This window comes from Asparagus officinalis, chromosome 8 (assembly GCF_001876935.1).
Source record: "Asparagus officinalis chromosome 8, Aspof.V1, whole genome shotgun sequence".
Lineage (NCBI taxonomy): Eukaryota > Viridiplantae > Streptophyta > Magnoliopsida > Asparagales > Asparagaceae > Asparagus > Asparagus officinalis.
Window position 1 is genome coordinate 14,491,957 of NC_033801.1, and position 18,005 is coordinate 14,509,961.

Sequence of the window (18,005 nt, forward strand, 5' to 3'; positions counted from 1 at the left end):
ATTTTTAGAGCTTTTTAACTAATAATATTTATTAAATTTGTTGTTAAATCTGCCAAATTTCTTTTTCCAACCTATCTTAATTCTGACTTTAAAATAGAGTTGAGATATTACTAATAAAAAATTTTAAACAAATATTAATGGCTAGAAAGCTCTAAAATTAGTATGTAATTATCGCAGAGAAACATTCCAGCAAAAATTTCCATGTTCGATTTGTCAATAGTAGTAGCGTGCAAATTTCAGAAACTTTATGGTATTCTTTTTGCACCAAAGTACAACCAGTGGCGTTTAAGACTTTAAGTGCAACAAGTGGGCAATTATATGGTATCTAACTGCAATTCACCCACATTTTTAGGGTGATGTTATGATTAGGGCTGTGCAAACAGTCAGTTGGGTTGGTTTTTATCAAATTTTGAACAACCAAACTGAATTATCTATTAGTCAAAACCGAACCGAACTACTATAAGTCAGTTCGGTGCGGTTCGGTTCGGTTAGTTCAGTTCAAAATAAAAACAAAACAAATATATATGAAACCATCGAACCTTCACCTGACTCTTTTTGGTTTAGATATTGGCATGTTCATCCCATTGAACCTGAAAAATGTACAAACATTTAATATTAGGGTCTGGATGATGAATTGAAAGTATGCAGTGTGAGAAGAAAAAAATAGATTATTTACTTTCAAAGATCCCCACTTAGAAATTAAAATCAACCCATTGAGATGAATGATCCCTTCAAATTATTGTACTTGCAAACTTGAGAGATTGATAAGAATCATAAATTTGAATGTATGATCATAATATAGGCACAAACAAGTTATGACAAAAACAAAAAGAAAATACCTTTTCCCTGGAACATCTTCTCCTTCAAATAAACTCCATAACAAATATGCTCAATAAACAATCCCGAAGGTATAATTCATGGTGATGCAGCAGAGACAATTTGGAAGATTAAGATTAAGGCAACAAACTATCCCACAAAACTAACAAACTGTCAAACCGAGACAAATTTAACTTGCTACTAAGAAGGTAAAAAACCAATTCAATGCACGTGTAGTTAAGATAAACTAGTATACATACATCTAACAGATCAGAATTATTAATGATATAAGGAGCTTTTGCCCAAATATACAAGTAAAAAAAAAGTTTCGGAGCAGTTTATGAGCAGGTTGCAAGTTTAGTTAAGGTAAAGCTAATAACTTGATAAAACCACAATAAGAAGTATCTTTGCTTCTGCAATTTTAATAAGAAGTTCCTCCACTGTCACTGCAGGTGTCTCCAAAGTAGGGGATGGATCTTGAGGAGATGGTTCGGCCACGAAGAGAAATGATAGGATTTCAGGTAGAATTTTGCCCTAATGTCGGAGAGGCGGCGGTGAGACTGTAGCGAGTTGGAGGTGAGTCAACGAGTCAGCGGCGAGTCAGAGGCGTATTGGCAGCGATTCGGAGGCACGTCAGCGAGTCGGCAGCAAAGTCGGCGGCGATGGTGATTGATGGTGACTGAAGATGGAGAGGCTGCAATGTAGTCGTGAGAGAAATTGGGAATTTAGGGTAGACGTTTTCTTTGTTTTAGGTTATTAGAAGATGAGAATGGGTATGGGTTTCTATCGGGTACGTGTTAAGAAAATATGTGAATGACTTATATGCGGTCGGTTCGAGCGGTTTTGCTTGAAAACTTATCAACCCGATTCAAACCGAGTTGTCCAAAATACCGACCAGAATTGCTATTTTTCAGTTGGTTCGGTAGGTTTATTCGGCCTGGACTGAACCATGCTTAGCCCTAGGTATGATTTTGTCCTCAGAAAAATCGAGGTACGTTTGAGGCGTCCAAAGATTCATGTAAAACCTTTCTCTCGTGTCTTTGAGAGGGGCCAAAGGGCAGCAAAGACAACCACATCGATAGAGCTCCCCCGCCCTCAGATTCTCCCTGTCTCTCTCCCCCACCCTTCACCCTCGATCTCGCCTTAAAGCCCCCCATCCGTCATTTCATCTACCACTTACCCCCTACACTGCTACTCATTAATAATAATAGCACCAAAAAAAAAAAATTCAAGTGTTTTTGCTAGCGATGCCGAGGCCAGGGCCGAGACCGTACGAGTGCGTTCGCCGAGCTTGGCACAGTGATCGTCACCAACCCGTTAGAGGATCCCTCATCCAAGAGATCTTCAGGTTTTTTTATTTTTTATTTATTTTCCTGGTTAAAGGAGAGGTTATCAATTAATTTCCCATTTGGGTTTTCATTGTTTTGATTCATTCACTCAGATTAGCCAACGATGCCCACAACCCAGCAACCCGAAAGAACGGCGAGTGGCTTGAAAAGCTCCCCCTTGTCGTCCTGAAAGCCGAGGAGATCATGTACTCAAAAGCCAACTCCGAGGTCTTCTTAATATTCACCGCTTGATTCTCCAACACTATGTTTTCAACTTAAAAGAGTTGGAATTTGATGATAATTTATGATCACAGGCCGAGTACATGGATCTGGACACCCTCTGGGATCGTACCAACGAAGCCATTGACACAATTATTCGCAGGGACGACAGCACCCAGACCGAAGGGGATCTGCTTCAGCCGTGCATTGAAGGTACCCAACATTTCTTGATCAATTACCCATTTCTAGTTTGCATTTTTTTTTCCCATTATTAATTATAGTTTGCTTTCGCTAGCGGCGCTGAATTTGGGTTGTATTCCCCGAAGAGCATCAAGAAGCCAGCGGCATAATAATCCGGAGTGCTACCTGAGCTCGGTGAATAAGGGAGCTCAGCATCTATCCTTGTCTTTGTGGTATTCGGCTTTAATAGCTAGCAATGGATTTAGTAATTTTGGAAATGAGAGTAGTTCTATTCCTTCGATGGATTTTTTGCTGAATTACCGAGATAAAGCTCTTACTTATCCCTTGTGTTATAGCAATGGGCAGCTTAAAGAGACCTCCAATCCATCTGAAACAAACCCTCAAGATAGAGCTCGTACGTATCCCTTGTGTTATAGCAATGGGCAGCCTAAAGAGACCTCCAATCCATTTGAAACAAACCCTCAAGATTTGCTTGCAAGTCATGTAATGCACGATTTTATTGGAAGTGACAATGCTAAGAGTGCTATAGATGCAAATTCGATTGTGAACCCAAGTGATGGTGGATGTGATTTATCATTGCGATTGGGGCAATTTTCGCCTTCATCATTGGATGCTGAAAGTGTTTGGAGTCGTGAATTTGAGGACGTGGGATCGAGTAGTTCGGGTAATGGAAGCAGGTATCCTGACCCGTCTTCTAGAGGAATAGGGGCTGTAAACTTTGAGAGTTCGATTGTGTATTCAAAGGATAAAGGCTTTTATCTTATCCATGTAGAAACTAGCGATGAGCCTCTAGAATCCTGTTCAAGTAAATGGAGCTCGGAGGAGGAAGGCAATGTAACACGTCAATGCTTATGATAAGAAAAATGTGTTCCATTGGTCGCTTGACCCTCTGCTACTCAATGTAATGGGAGCGTCAAATAAAGAGGAATCACATGTATTTGCTTGTTTTATTCATCAAACTGTCATCAGATTGGCACCTTCTAGGTATGTTATTTGTGATTCCTTTCCGTTGTTTCTTCCTGTATAATGCAGTAGGATGAAATTTAAGTGTAAATAGCTAGTTGATTTGAATTCTTGGGATAAATTATTTGTAAGAAATTGTGATGTATTCAATTGTCAAGAGATAGTTTTGAAATCGGAATATATTCTGATTGGCAAAATTATTGACAAGATGGGGTTAATTCGATTAGTAGCCACTGTATTTATTAGCTAATTGGACGTTATGACTGGTCATGTAATTAAATACTAATTGGATATTTAATCACTTCTAATATTTTCGTTAATTAACATAACAGATTCTGCTGTCGTGGAACAAATAAAGTTTGATCATTTGATATAACAGAGTTGTGCTTGTGTGTAATATCTTGATCACTTATGAAAATGAAAATTTGTAACGTATTTGACAACTTGTATTGGGTAATTAGGCTGCATTTGGCATTTTTTTGACTATATTAACTTGCAACATATTGAATAAGTTATATTGCTTAAAAATAAATGAAAACATAAAACTCAACTTGATAAATAGCGTTTAAGTGACTAGTGATCCAATTAGTATTGAATTACATCTAAGCAATTAAAATACAAGTATCAAAGTCCAATTCTGTGGTAAATACAGTGACCAATGATCAACTAACCCGACCAGATGTCATACTGTATTCAATTTGGTTACTAACATCGTGGTTTGTTTACTTATCTAATTAGATAGCACAAAAGGTAAAGAATGATATTTGGTTTGATTTTAGTAGTGTTACTTATATTTTTGGAATTTTGAAATACGTTGGAATTGTATAATTCTCTTAGAAGTCTAATTACACCAGAAAATCATAAAATGATGATGATATGATACAACCTAGGGAATATGTCAGATATTTATTTTAGGGTGCTGCCCAATGGAAGCTTCTTTCTGGATCTCATAGACATATTGGCTATTTTTATACGCGTACTTAAGTTAAATGTGTGTTCCTCTGTTGTGTTTTGGGGAGGCTTCTGTGACAAACACTTTAGAACATTTGGAAACTTAACTGCCTTATTACTTGTCCATGCATACATGATATCTTTTGCTTAAATAATATTATTGTTAATTTGTAATCCTTTCTTACCACGTAACATATCATGATGACATGTCCACTGTGTTGTAAGCTAGACCGTGTACAAGATATTGAATTTACATTGTTAGCTGAAGAGAGTTGTTTTCTGGATTTTTTATATCAATTGTGAAATTTTATGCATCTCTATAAATAACATAAGTTTTTTGTGTATTTAAGCAAAATAAATTTTTGTGTACAAGATATCTTTGAGCGAAGAATAGGGCAAGCTGCCCTATTCAAAAGATATTATATATAAAGAATGAAAGCTCTATTAGTGGTCTTGTTAAACAGTCATGTGAGATTGAAATCCTCCACCGTAATTGAAATCACAGTTCGATCATTGTTTCTCTCTTCCCTAGCCGTTACATCCATTTGGCTTTGAGATTGCCCTGCACGTTTAGCATGCTAACTATTTATGCTTGATAAACTCGTATATGTTCTTTGTTAGCACTATTATCTGAGAAGGTAGCAGCGTAACAGGTGGATACGATTCTTTATCTCTGTAGATCTTCTGCAGTTGCATCCTCAGCTACTGTTGTTCGATATCCTTTATCTCTACTGATCACAACCCAAAGGATTTTGATCCTTCAGACTTGCAATGCCTCTATATTCTGTATTATCCTGCTGAAGGTTTACGATGCTCCATGCACAATATGAGTGCTTGAAATGCATTCCAATTATCTCATCAGAATGACCTGTTATCTTGTTTTGCAAATCATTATTTGTCTTCTATGTTACATTTTTTCATGTGGTTCTGTATATTTATCATTCTTTCTGCCTCATTAAGCACGGATGCTTGAAACTGACTCATGTATCCATGTGCAATGCACGTTGGTGCCAGTGCCCATTATCGTGTATCCGTATCCTTTTCAAAAGAACAAAAAAATAGATTAATAATATAGAAGGGCTTTCAGGCTTGTATTAGGCCTGATACTGTATTGGACTTTCGGATACCTTTACTGGCATAAAATCAGAATTTGCAATTTTATATCATTCAGGTTTTATCTTTTTTCTTTTTTTTTTTTTTTTTTTTCAGCTTTTTTTTTTTTTTTTTTTTTTTTTTTTTTTTTTTCAGCTTGTCTTGTTCATGACATATCAGTATTCTTGTCTCCTATTAGCATTCTTGTTTTCTAGGTCTTGTTATCGCCTGAAATACAAACTGAATTTCAGCTACATAAAGAAGGTGACCTCCATGGAACTTTATCTTTTCTTAGAGGACTTCTAACTTCCATAAATCATACACCCTTTGTGCTATGTTATAGTGGTTCATTTCCAATACTTACGGGACAATTCGACCTCGAACTCACCCCATCCTGAACCGATTCCTACATCATTGCACTACTTTTTGTAGTTTTTTTTTCTGATTAAACATGATTTAAGTCCCTTTTATTTTAAGAGAGTATTTTGGCGTTGGTCTGTCAAGACCTTAAAATATTTTTAAGAATATGAATAACATAAAACAAATGCTTTCAATGTTCCAGATTACAAGAATATGAATAACATGAAGTAGTAGACCGCGTCTCACTGAGAATTTCTCGCTGGAGAGACATAAGACTATCTCTGCACTTGCGCGTTTTTATTTTCTTGAATATAAAGACTATCTCTTGCACTTGCGCGTTATTATTCAAATATAAAGACTATCTCTGCACTTGCGCGTTTTTATTTTCTTGAATATTGTTGTACAATAGGCCTATGAGATTGATATACTTCCATGTGATTGAACGTATACTTTTCATAGAGTCACTTGAGGCTGATATGCTTCGCTGTCGACTTTTTATTGAATCAGGTTTCCTAGTTGCTTGAACTTCTAGTGTATCTTTGTTAGACATAAACTTGGTTATGACAGCATTTTCACGAATAGGAGGGTTACGAGAAGCCATATAAAAACTTCGGTGATGGTTGATTGCCTGCAAACTGGAATCATCAACGCTGAGTATTTTTCTCACGCTGCTTTTGCAACGTTGAATCATATGTGATGAGTGTTTTCTTTGGTCTACTTGCAAAAGAAAGTATCCAGTATATCTGGTCATTGGGAAATGATACATCCAGACCGTAGAACAAGATACATACTTTGTCTTGTCACTTGTGAAGGTAATCGGCCCTGTGAGGCTGTAGTCTATTTCCTATATGAGATTCATTGGATACTTTCTCTGCTTATGGCAGCTTGATATTTTCTTTTTGGATTCGGATCCTTTCCACTACAAAAAAAAATAGTGGAGGGACCACTACATAATCACAATCATTGATTATCTAGTTAATGGTTATGATTTTTTCTTTTAGTGCAAATTATGAATGAGTGCAATACACGGGGGTATGGTAAGTGTTAGATTTAGATTGTATCATAACCGCCTACTAAATAATCAACGCTTGAGATTAATTTAGATTGTATCATAACCGCCTACTAAATAATCAACGCTTGAGATTAAAAGTAGTGGTCTCTCCACTAATTTTTTGTAGTGGAGAGGATCTAAATCCTTTCTTTTTTGCCTTTTGGCTTCTCTTTTAGGACTCACCTATGCCAGATGCTGTTCAATTAGTCAACCTTGGTGTCATTAAATCATAAGTGGAGATACAACAGAACACTGTCATTTTATACGAACACAGTATCCATGGAAATAGAACGAAAAGTTTTATTTGCATACCGCAGTCTCTACGAATACAATATAAATCCAATATACCAGCTGAGATACCGCCATAAACTAACACACTCGTCACTCCCAAAGTATCACAAAAATGGTGTACATGAAGCATCTGTCTACATCAAGAAAGCAGCGGTGGCTGACAGAAGAACAGCCACTGCCGAGTTTCTCAAGTAGCCTGAAGAAATCAACGAGGATGGAGCAGCGCTGCTTGGTGGACCACCAGGTGATGCTGCAGGGCCAGACGAGGAGCCGGAGCCAGCAGAGCCCACATCGATGCTGCGAATGCTTCTGCCCGAAGGAACAGTGGCTGGGAAGCCACAGATATAGCTATAACAAATGCCAACACGCACCCCCCCCCCGGGCGTTCTTCTCCTGGAACGGTTTTTAAAACCTCCAGCACCCCGGTCGACATGTGAGCTGTGGCTACGGTCGGTCGAGGTTCGGTTCCTATCTGGTTCTTCGCCGTGCAAGCATCAAAGCTCGCCTTTGGCACCTCGATCACGTTATGCCTTCCCGCCGCAAAGTTGAACGCTGCATCCAAGTTTTCTTGTAAGCTAACAATCGCAACCACAAATATTTACATCATGAGTAAACGAGAGGTGGTGTCCTTCGCATACTTGTGGCTGGTGCAGTCTAGATCACAACAGCGACACACCAAGCAAAAGTTTGGAGGGATACAACAGCCCTTGTTTTCTCTTATATAATTATGCATGAAAAAGGTTAATTGCACAAACGCCCTATGCATCGCTGTTTTGAACTTACCACATATGTCGTTTCATTCCTGCAGATAGACCCCCTAGCTTTTTTTTAACTTTTTTAACCCTCATAGGCTCACTAATTTCATATAGGGGTAATATTTGCCAAAATTTCACCAAGGGTAAAAGCGTTAAAAAAAAGTTTAACCCAGACCAGTTCATCTTCAACAATGAAACTACAGGGAGAGAATTAGAAAGCAAGGTTATCGCAAGAGGTACATGTGCAACTAACTCCTATGAAAAGTTTCTTACTGAGGGTGTCGCCGACGGCAAAGGTCTGAGTAGAAGCCCACTGAGAGTAGGCAGAAGCGCTCTGGGTGACCGTCCATCCGATACTGCCTCCAACGACATGGTTAGTAGCTGCTTGTGCCACCACCACGCTCGTGACTGCGACGAAAGCGATCAGAAACCAAGTTCCGGCCATTTTTATCCCTGCAGTTGTGTGTTCCTCAGGTCGCTCCTCTCAAATCCCCTATGGTTATGCCTATATTTATAACCAAAGCTGAGGTAAGTTTTCTTTGGTCAGATCAACTGTTGGGATATTTAATTTTCCTTTATGTTGATAGATTATTAGGTGGCAGTTAACCTACCTAAATCCATGTTAATGACTTGGGGCATTTTTCTGTGGAAATGCGGTGGAGTTTGGGATACAAAATATTTTACGCTGAATTCTCCTCCTACGTTTTTGGCATGCGTGTGAGCGGGGACCGTGTGTGAAATGAGATTTTTGGGCGAAATTTGACTTAGGCCCTGTTTGGTTTGACTGAAAACAATGGAAAAGAAAAGAAAAAGAAAAAGAAAATAGATTTGTATTGTTTGGTTTGATGGAAAGATAAGAAGAAAATGAAAATGAGAATCAGAGAAGAAAATAAGGCTTTGAATTTTCATTCTCAATTTCTTCCTCTGAAGCTAGTGAAAGTTGGGGAAAATTTTGTCGCGGCCGGTCAAGCACAACTCCCGTTAAGGCGCTAACTCGATGCCACTACCCCCTGTGCTGACAACCCCCGCTAACTCGATGCCACTACCCAACGCGTTGAGAAGAAAAATCATCCATTGATTGAGTGTGGGCCCCACCAGGGCTAAGACCATTATATTCAGTGGTCCAACTAGGGCATTTATGTAGGTTTAAGTACACTATACACATGAAAAAAAAATCATGTACAGAACTCTCTTTATAGGATATATTATGGTACATTATACTAAACACCCATAAACTTTCAGTGCTTTATAGGAAACCCCCATGAATTTTCATAATCACACTAAACGCCCAACAACTTTTCTAGAAACCCCTTATGATCTTTTAGGTAAATTATACTAAACCCCCATGGACTTTCAAAATGCCTCTTTATGCTATTTTTGGTTCTAATGTATGGGGGTTATCTACAAAATTGAAAAAGTTTATGGGAGTTTTCTGTAATTCCAAAAAGTTCATGGACTTTCAAAGTTTATTGCAAAACACTGAAAGTTCATGGGGTTTAGTATAATTTTTATATATAAGGGTAAGTTAATGGTTTTTTCTATCTTATTTTTATGTATTTTCCTTCAAATTTCTTTCTTCAAGTTTCGTTCTAACCAAACATATACAAAACTCTTATTTCTTTTTCTTTTTCTTTTTCTTTTTCTTTTTCTTTTTCTTTCTTTTCCTTTTCCATTTCATTTTCTTTTCTTTCACTTCACCTCAAACCAAACACAGCCTTAGACTGCAGATAGCGTGGATTGGCGGGTTTGATTCGGGTTCATATGACTTTTTACTTTGAAATATAGATATTAGTCCCTTACAATATTCGATATTTTGAAATTTAGGCTGTCAATGGGGTTTCCCAAGTCTTATACCCTGGTAGTGCTACCCTTGATTGGAGGGGATTAATTTGAAACAGCTTATAATAATAATTGAGAGCTTAATAGCACTTTCGAGACTAATTTCAGCGCATTAAATATTTAAGGGTCTAATATTGAAAAATTCCTTTATGTTCAGCCGTGACGCGAAGTAGATGTAAAATGACCAGAGGCAGAAGAAACGTGATCTAGGGACAATATGAAGGGTTGGAAGTGGACTGTGACTTGTGATGCACAAAATGTGATACTAACGTTGGAGCCAGCCCGGTGTCGAAAAGAATAATTACATATCTTCACTTGCAAATTCTATTTTGAACTCTTTTGGACTGGAAAATGAGGATCGAGATCGATGAGGACGCAATTAGTTTTCGGTTCGTCGAGTCTAGCACGCACCAATTAGGTTGTAGGATTGACACGACCAGACAAACAATAATTTTCGTTTCCCCCAGAATCCAAAACTCACTTTCCATCACTTTTTCACTTTTCCCCACTTTCTTTAACTCACTTTCCTTCATTTTCTCCACTTCCCCCCAATAATATTGTGACAACTCATCTCATCACATCTCATTTCTTACTTTTAAAAATAAACTAAATACAAGAAATGAGTCACATCAATCAACTCATCTAACTCAGCTCACCCAACTTTCCTTCATTTTCTACCATCTTTAAAAATTGCTCACATCATCCAATAATATGGTGCAACTCATCACATCTCATTAAAATTTTCTTCCATCTCTTTCCTCCAAAAAAAACAAGGAAATTGATTTTCCTAAGTATGGGTCACATCATCCAATAATATAATGACAGCTTATTTTCTCTCATTTATTTTCTTAGTTTTAAGAATGAACCAAACACAAGAAAGAACAAAAAATAAAGAAAGTGAAGGAAAACATCAAATATTACTCATCTCATCTAATAATATGGTGACAACTCATTTCTCCCTCACTTTCTTTCCTAATTTTGACGAACCAAACATAAAAAAATAGAGAAAAACATCAAATTTATTTATTTTTTCCCCACTTTCTGCAATTTTTTGCGAAACAAACAGGCCCAGATAGAGAACGTGCGCGGGGTCTTTTATATATCATTGTGAATTATGACCTAATGATTGTAATCTCACCCTTCATCATTATGGTCTCTCTGCCATATTTTTTAAATTTGAATTATCATTCCTTACGGATTTGACTCCTATGATCGTCAATCGGCCCATATCCAATAATTACAATTTTCACAGACTGAATTCGGGCACCTAAATCGAGTGTTGAGAGTGAAGGTCTTAGAAATCGTTTGATTAAAAATATATAGCCATGCATGCGTTCGAGATGGATGATCACGGGTTTATAAATCTGGAATCATGATCCGAGATAGCGTATAAATGCAAAAGCTAAATCACAAACTCTGAAGTTACGGTCTAGCTGTTGTGGGCGGCGGAAGCCTCAAAGCGACATGAACAAGAATAAGAGATAAATCACAATTAATAAGGCAAACACAATACCACATCAAGACAACGAGTTTAACGTGGTTCGGCAAGTTGCCTACGTCCACGGGGCAGGGTACGCGGTCGACCGTGACGGTCGACCGCGACGGTCGACCGAACACCCCCGACAAAGAATAAATTGATTACAGGAAACCCACAGTCGACCGTGACGGTCGACCGAACCAATTCCCAAGAGTTAAAACGCCTACAGGGTCCGCACGGTCGACTGCCATGGTCAACCGCCTTCAGCTCCAGAACCTCTTGCTCTCCTGTGCATGTTCGCAGTCGACCGCCGCTGATTCGCGGTCGACTGCCAGTCTGCCTGGCTAATTCCTAAACTTCTCTCGCCACTTCTTCACTAGCTACAAAATTGGACCAAACCTAGTAAATCTGATATGTACCTAAACAAAGAAATCAAATTTCGACACGACGAGTTTGGACCGAACCTCTTCTTCTTCTGGTTAGAACTGCATTCTGGCCCTAAAGACAGCTGTACAGCCACCCAATTGAAGTTAATTTTCAAAGTCACAGCTCAATTATTCCATAGTGCAATTGTTAATTTTATATTTTAATCTTACAGCAATTTATCGTAACGTACGTAGCTAAACGCACATTGTATACATTATCATATAATCTACTTTTGAACTTTTTATTTGCTCCATATTCGGAGAACGTCACATTTGGATCCAACTCGATGAGAGTTTCAGTTCCATTTTGGCATCTAAATAAATGTCCAAACAATTCGTTTGGACTACCAAGTTATTGGCTATCGTTCATTTGTACACCAGAAACAGACAGGAAAATGAACAGATAACAGACAATCAACCAGGAAAATTAACAGATAACAGACAATCAATCTGATTCAAAAACCTACCTAACGATGAAGTATAGATATTAAAATATCATTTTCCCCCCACCTTTCTTCTTAAAGTTTTACATTAGACACCGTAATGCACCGGCATGCATGTAAAATATGTAGCATATAGAAGACGGATGACAAGCGGGCAGCGTAACACGCACACTAAGCTAAAAGATCGACACCTGATGATAATATATTAAAGTATGAAACATTCAAACCAAGTATAATGTAGACGTTAATGTTAGTTTAATATGGAAATAATAAAATTTCATAAATGATCTCATGCATGTAGCCAAAGAAGGCACAAAGGAAAGAAAGGATGAGATCATGAGACTCTCAAAAGCTCTCCGAGAACAAACCTAAGACTAGAGGAAAATGTCTTCAAATTTGACTCGGAAAAACCATGCTAGTCTCCTTTTCAGACGGAATAGTCCTGTAATAAGAGATATTTGGACCAAACGGAAAAACCCCTTAAACTGATGTAGGTGACAAAAATGATCCCTAAGGAGCGCTCCCAGGGTCAAAAATTTGATGCATAATTTCAATCCAATATGAAAAAAAACCCAGAGAAGGAACTGACTTCTCGTGGAAAGTTGAACTATTACCGTTTTCGTGCATATGAAGAAAGGTCTGAAATTATAATAGATGTGATGTAATTGCTTCTAAAGTCTACACCAAATGTGAAACAGCAAACGTAAAGGAATGTGTAAACACAACAAGGAGAAGCCAAGGCCAAGAAACAGGATAGTTGCTTTTGAAAATTGCCGTTTGGTTCCCTAAAATCTCCAATTAATCCAAGTATGGAAGGTACTAAGCAGGATAATCACTTGTGAAAAAGAACCAGAAGATTTAATCAATCAGAAACTAACAAGTCAATAACAAATTTCTAAAAAGAGAGCAAAATTGGAGCAACAAGAAGTCATCACTTTCTTTTCTCAAGAAACACACCACTGATAAGAAATGACAGGGACACTAGATAATGACTATCATTGATACAAGAAAATGCATCAAGTTACACAAGTTTAAGAGCTGCTAAACAAGTTTATTTTGTAGCTTAATGGAGATAAACCAAAAAATGGAAAAACTTTACTAATATATGATATAAGATCATATTTGCATGCTCAGTGAGCTCCCATTCAGATTCAGGTTCTTATTTTAATAGTTTTCTTCACAGTTAACAGCTACACAGTTTATTTTCGAGGAATATTTGCATATTGTAAAAATAGCCAACCTGTTGTATCTTGTTTTGGCAAATAAATGAAGTCAATAAATTCCTTTGAGATATAGAAATTTAAGACGATACTCAGCCCACAAGTAGAAATACAAGGGCATCATGATCAAATTACTTTTTTGAACAGAAGGAAGGTATCTGCCTGTAGGCCAAAATAGGGAGGTTATCTCAAACATTCTCTTTAGGTTGAATGTTTAGTCAATGATCCAGTTAATAGTGTGTTAATGTTTTATATAAATGCATAAATGTATCTTGGTAACAACTGCACTTGAATTATCTGCATAATATTGTCATCTGTGATAATATATATCCAAATTTTTCATGGGATGCTACATATCTAAGTATCACAACATGAATTGAGACCAATTTTCAAGCAAACTAATATCAACTATCCTCTTTAGTCTTTAATGTCATGGACGATAATTTCATCAACACTGATAGAACAGTGGAAGATGGATTGGCCATGTAGAGAATGTGCCTATGAAGAAATATTGGTAATTACATCATTGAGTTCAAACTAAAGCCCTTTTGGTACCATAGTTTTTATCTCAGTCATAACCAGGTTATAATTTAATGTAATGAAACAAGAATGATGCACAGAGCTATGCATGATAATGGCATTCAGGACCTCCGCTAATTTTTTTTTTTTTGAAAAAGTTGTTAGAGATCGCAGGAAAAATGATGCCAAGATCACATCTTAGTGGAAATTGATCTGAATTTTATCCCAGCTTATATGAACTAAAACATTATAAAGTCAATCTGGATATTGCGGTCTACCACATTTTCGGGTAAGAACATTGTTCACAGATGACAACATCAATAGAGTAAGAGGATAATTGTTTGCTAGAATAAAAGTTCATAATACCTTTTAACAACAAAAAATTCAGATACAACTTTCCGCCTATTTACATGAAAAGCCCAGCAGTAACAAAAAATTAAGGTGGGCACCTATGCTATCATGCAAGTTGAAACTAATAGTAGACAATAACTTTTAGTTTATATGGAACACTATTAATCGTGTTGCTGAAGTGAAATAACCAGCAAATAATGAATAATTATAAACCACCATACCCAGAAGAAGTCTGAGAAGATGTGAATACTGCATTGCGGGAACGCACTCCATATCGCTGCTATGCAGCAAAATTCTTGCTTATGAACTAGTAACTAATATGCCGAAGCCTCCAATTCATGTCACCTATCTTATCAGAACCAGAAGAAGGACAGTGGTACAAGCAATAAGAACGTTCGTATAAGGCCCCAACCCACCTTGAGCATAAATATGCTGCAAGCGTAAGACAATTAAAGAAAGAGCATTTAAAGAGCATATATATAGAAGCTGGGATTGTGGTCAACTGAGAATTTGGAAAGTAAAGCCCAGTGGATTTTAGCCTTCACCTTCTGATGTATTTCATGATTGCCAAAGAATGGGTTTGTCATTCTATGCATTTGAATTTCAGTAAATCAAGATCAACATATAGTATTGGTATATGAATACTTTAACTGATTTTGCATGTGTAGGATTGGACTCAAAGTCTACTGTTAGCACCTTTATGTGGAATTTACAGAGCCAAGAACACACATAAATGCAACCATAGTGACAGGATTGACAATCAATCAGTTATCGAGATAATTTTTTCAGGATTTAAATGGTACCACTCAGTTGAATGCTAAGGTACACACTGAAGATCAAAGAGAAGCGATACATGCTAAGTGTCAGTAATAGCTCAAGGTGTACAAATCATATATAGTACATGTGCTAACATATATGGATTGGTATGACCTAATAGTTCAGAGAAAATTTTAGTTAGTTCATACCGTTATACTTGTTGTGAGCAGCAATGCATATTAATCTGCATATAATAAATGGTTATGGGTGAGAGATCACATAGTTAGAAAGTTTCTCAAAAAAAGGATCGTCTGTTACTTTATGTTGTTCATTTTACAACTGCTAGATGAATGTTTGGAAATGCCTGCTCATGCACATTTGTGACACGAAGGTCGAGAGGGATGGTGAAAATGACACTATGGTTGCCACTATGTACTCTGGTAGGTTGAAACAAACTTTTTAGTACGAATTAATACCTTCCACATTTTTCAAACTTTTGCATAACAAACATGAACTTCTAAGGTTGCAGCCAAGCAGAAAGCTATGCTGAAAACTTCGAAGTTAGACTTGTAGCTTTAAGGCTAACTTCAAAGTTTAGTCTTAAAGAGTACACACGGAGTACAAGTTCTATGTTCACTAAATTTTTAGTTTTACTTAACTTTGTAACCTAAGTGCCATATAGAAAAAAGGGAAAAAAAAGTTATGACATCATGCATGCATGTGGTAAAAAGAGAGGACAATTACTATGACTCAATAACATATATAAAACAGAAAAGAAGGGAGATAAATTGAATTGATTACCTTAATGGACAAGAGAGATAAAGATGCATGTGACTTCTTCAAACTGGGAAATCCAATATCATAAGCAATGGTTCCATCTGGTTTATACAATCCATAATGCCTCTCAGAACCAGGGCCAGACTTCAAGTCCTCATTAAACAACGCAAAAATATATGCCTTCATCACAATTTTCGGTCTATGCGGAGTCCCTCTTCGCTTTGCAAGCCTTTTCCTCAGATTGAAATTATATGTCCTAGCATTCTGAACCGTAGCTCCCGCCTCATCTTCATCACCGCTTGAAGCCCAACCAGTCTCAGTAACAATCACTTCCATTTGCTCATACCCTGCATCCTGTAAAGCAAAATAAGCCGCATCCACCGTTGCATCAAACATATTGTCATAATGCAAATCCGATTTCTCATCATAAATTCCCGAGTCTGACTGGAACAATGCGTAATTAATATCAATATTCGCAGAATCACCCTTATATGCTATAAACGGATACACATTGATATTGAATGGAGACCCAATCTTTGTAAAGAATTCCAACAGTGGCTTCATATATTGAACAATATTCTCATTGAAAACACAAGACGATGGAGGATAAGAACTAGCAAACACATTCTGAGAGTGTGACGTCAGGACCTGAACAAGATTCGTCAAGTGAAGCCTATCAAGAGCTCGATAAACATTTTTAACGGCGCCCACTAAAGCCTGTTCCAGTTCTTGATCGGAACCCCCCAAAACTTCATTTCCTATAGCAATTCCTCTTATAGGGGTTTCGGGCAAAAACTGCTGAACATTATCCTCAACCCAGTCTAAAGCCTTGTCTTCACTTGCATTCATATCTTTCACATGTTCATTGCTGAGACCTACAATTAGCTCAAGCCCAGACCCTTTGAATGCCTCTATAACAGTGTGATTTGAATCAAAAATTCTAACATTTTTAATCTTTGCTGCTTTTAGAAGCTTAACTACGTTTTCGGGCCCGGGGATGTTATCGGAGATTTGCCCATAATTTATGCCATAAGTTCCTGTAAATGCTTGGACAAAGCCAAGGTCTGCACAACAGCAACAAATTGCTTATATATATCAATTCAATTTATCAACTTATTTAAGAATAACTCTAATTGGGCAGTAAACAGAACTAATCAGGTTTAATGCAAAAATAAAAAATAAAACCCTAGGGATCCAAAAATGGGGGTTTCAGCTAATTGAAAGGATTAATACCCATGAATCAAAACAAGCTAAATTCTTACATACCGAGACAAAGAGAGCATAGGACGATCAACCGCAAGATTGAGAAACGACCCATTTTTTTTAATTTTTAATTTTTAATTTTTCCCCCCTTTTTCCCCCCTTGCGAGTAGTCGAGCCTGCTGTGGACTCTTGAGAGAAAAATTCTGAAACTGACAGCGGTTGTTGCCAGTGAGGAGACTGAAGTCGGGTTAGACAAGTTCGGGTTCGGATCTAAAATTCGACCCGTTTTGAAAGATCATACTTTAGATAAAGGAAAAAATTGCAAAATAGACCTATTTTACTAAATATTTAGCAAAACAGACCGTTTTGCTAAATATTTAGCAAAATAGATATTTTTTTGACATGTTGGCAAAAAAGAGGTCGATTTTGCTAAACAGACCATTCGAATCATACGGGACTAGTAGTCCCGTATGATTTAATAGGGTATTAAATCATACGGGACTACTAGCATCGTATGTTTCGAATTGTCTGTTTTGCAAAATCAACATTTTTTTGACCTGTTGGCAAAAAAAATGTCTACTTTGCAAATTTCTTCTTAGATAAAAGTAAGAAACATAAATAGGAGTTAGCATGTAAAAGTTTTGGACTCGTGAAAGTTAAATTCATTACTAATATTATCCTCAGGACATCATTATTGATACCGCTATTTTTAAAAAGAGTATATTCTATAGAGTTTACTACGCAATCTGTGTTCTCTTTTTCAAAAAATAAAAATATTGGTTATCATATCATACTCTCTTTAAAAACACGAGTTCGGAAAAATCTTTCGGTAGATAAAAATACCATTGGAATTCAAATATTATTCCATTAGGTAAGAGTAAGTTGATAAATTGATGAATTCTTATTGGATATACATAGTATGAAGATAAGAATACAATTTAAATTGAAATATAAATCTAAATAAAATT

General features: G+C 36.9%; 2 protein-coding genes across 4 annotated transcripts; one reads left to right on the forward strand and one right to left on the reverse strand.

Annotated features, from left to right (window-relative positions):
* On the forward strand, positions 1,905 to 3,699 carry LOC109822386. Of its 2 annotated transcripts, XM_020388580.1 has the most exons (5): positions 1,905 to 2,164; positions 2,258 to 2,372; positions 2,459 to 2,576; positions 2,659 to 3,241; positions 3,337 to 3,699. In XM_020388580.1, exons 1-5 carry the CDS (start codon positions 2,064 to 2,066, stop codon positions 3,341 to 3,343), a joined length of 924 nt encoding a protein of 307 aa, XP_020244169.1. In that variant the 5' UTR covers positions 1,905 to 2,063; the 3' UTR covers positions 3,344 to 3,699. The 2 variants fall into 2 exon arrangements, with proteins under 2 accessions (XP_020244169.1, XP_020244168.1); XM_020388579.1 differs by having other exon boundaries at positions 1,906 to 2,164; positions 2,659 to 3,699.
* LOC109820375 (glucan endo-1,3-beta-glucosidase 11-like) lies at positions 14,279 to 17,244 on the reverse strand. Of its 2 annotated transcripts, none has more exons than XM_020386502.1 (3): positions 17,101 to 17,244; positions 15,859 to 16,898; positions 14,279 to 14,733 (listed from the first exon to the last, which is right to left on the reverse strand). In XM_020386502.1, the coding sequence occupies exons 1-3, from the start codon at positions 17,150 to 17,152 to the stop codon at positions 14,647 to 14,649; spliced, it is 1,179 nt and encodes a 392-aa protein (XP_020242091.1). In that variant the 5' UTR covers positions 17,153 to 17,244; the 3' UTR covers positions 14,279 to 14,646. The 2 variants fall into 2 exon arrangements, with proteins under 2 accessions (XP_020242091.1, XP_020242092.1); XM_020386503.1 differs by lacking the exon at positions 14,279 to 14,733 and adding an exon at positions 14,742 to 15,301.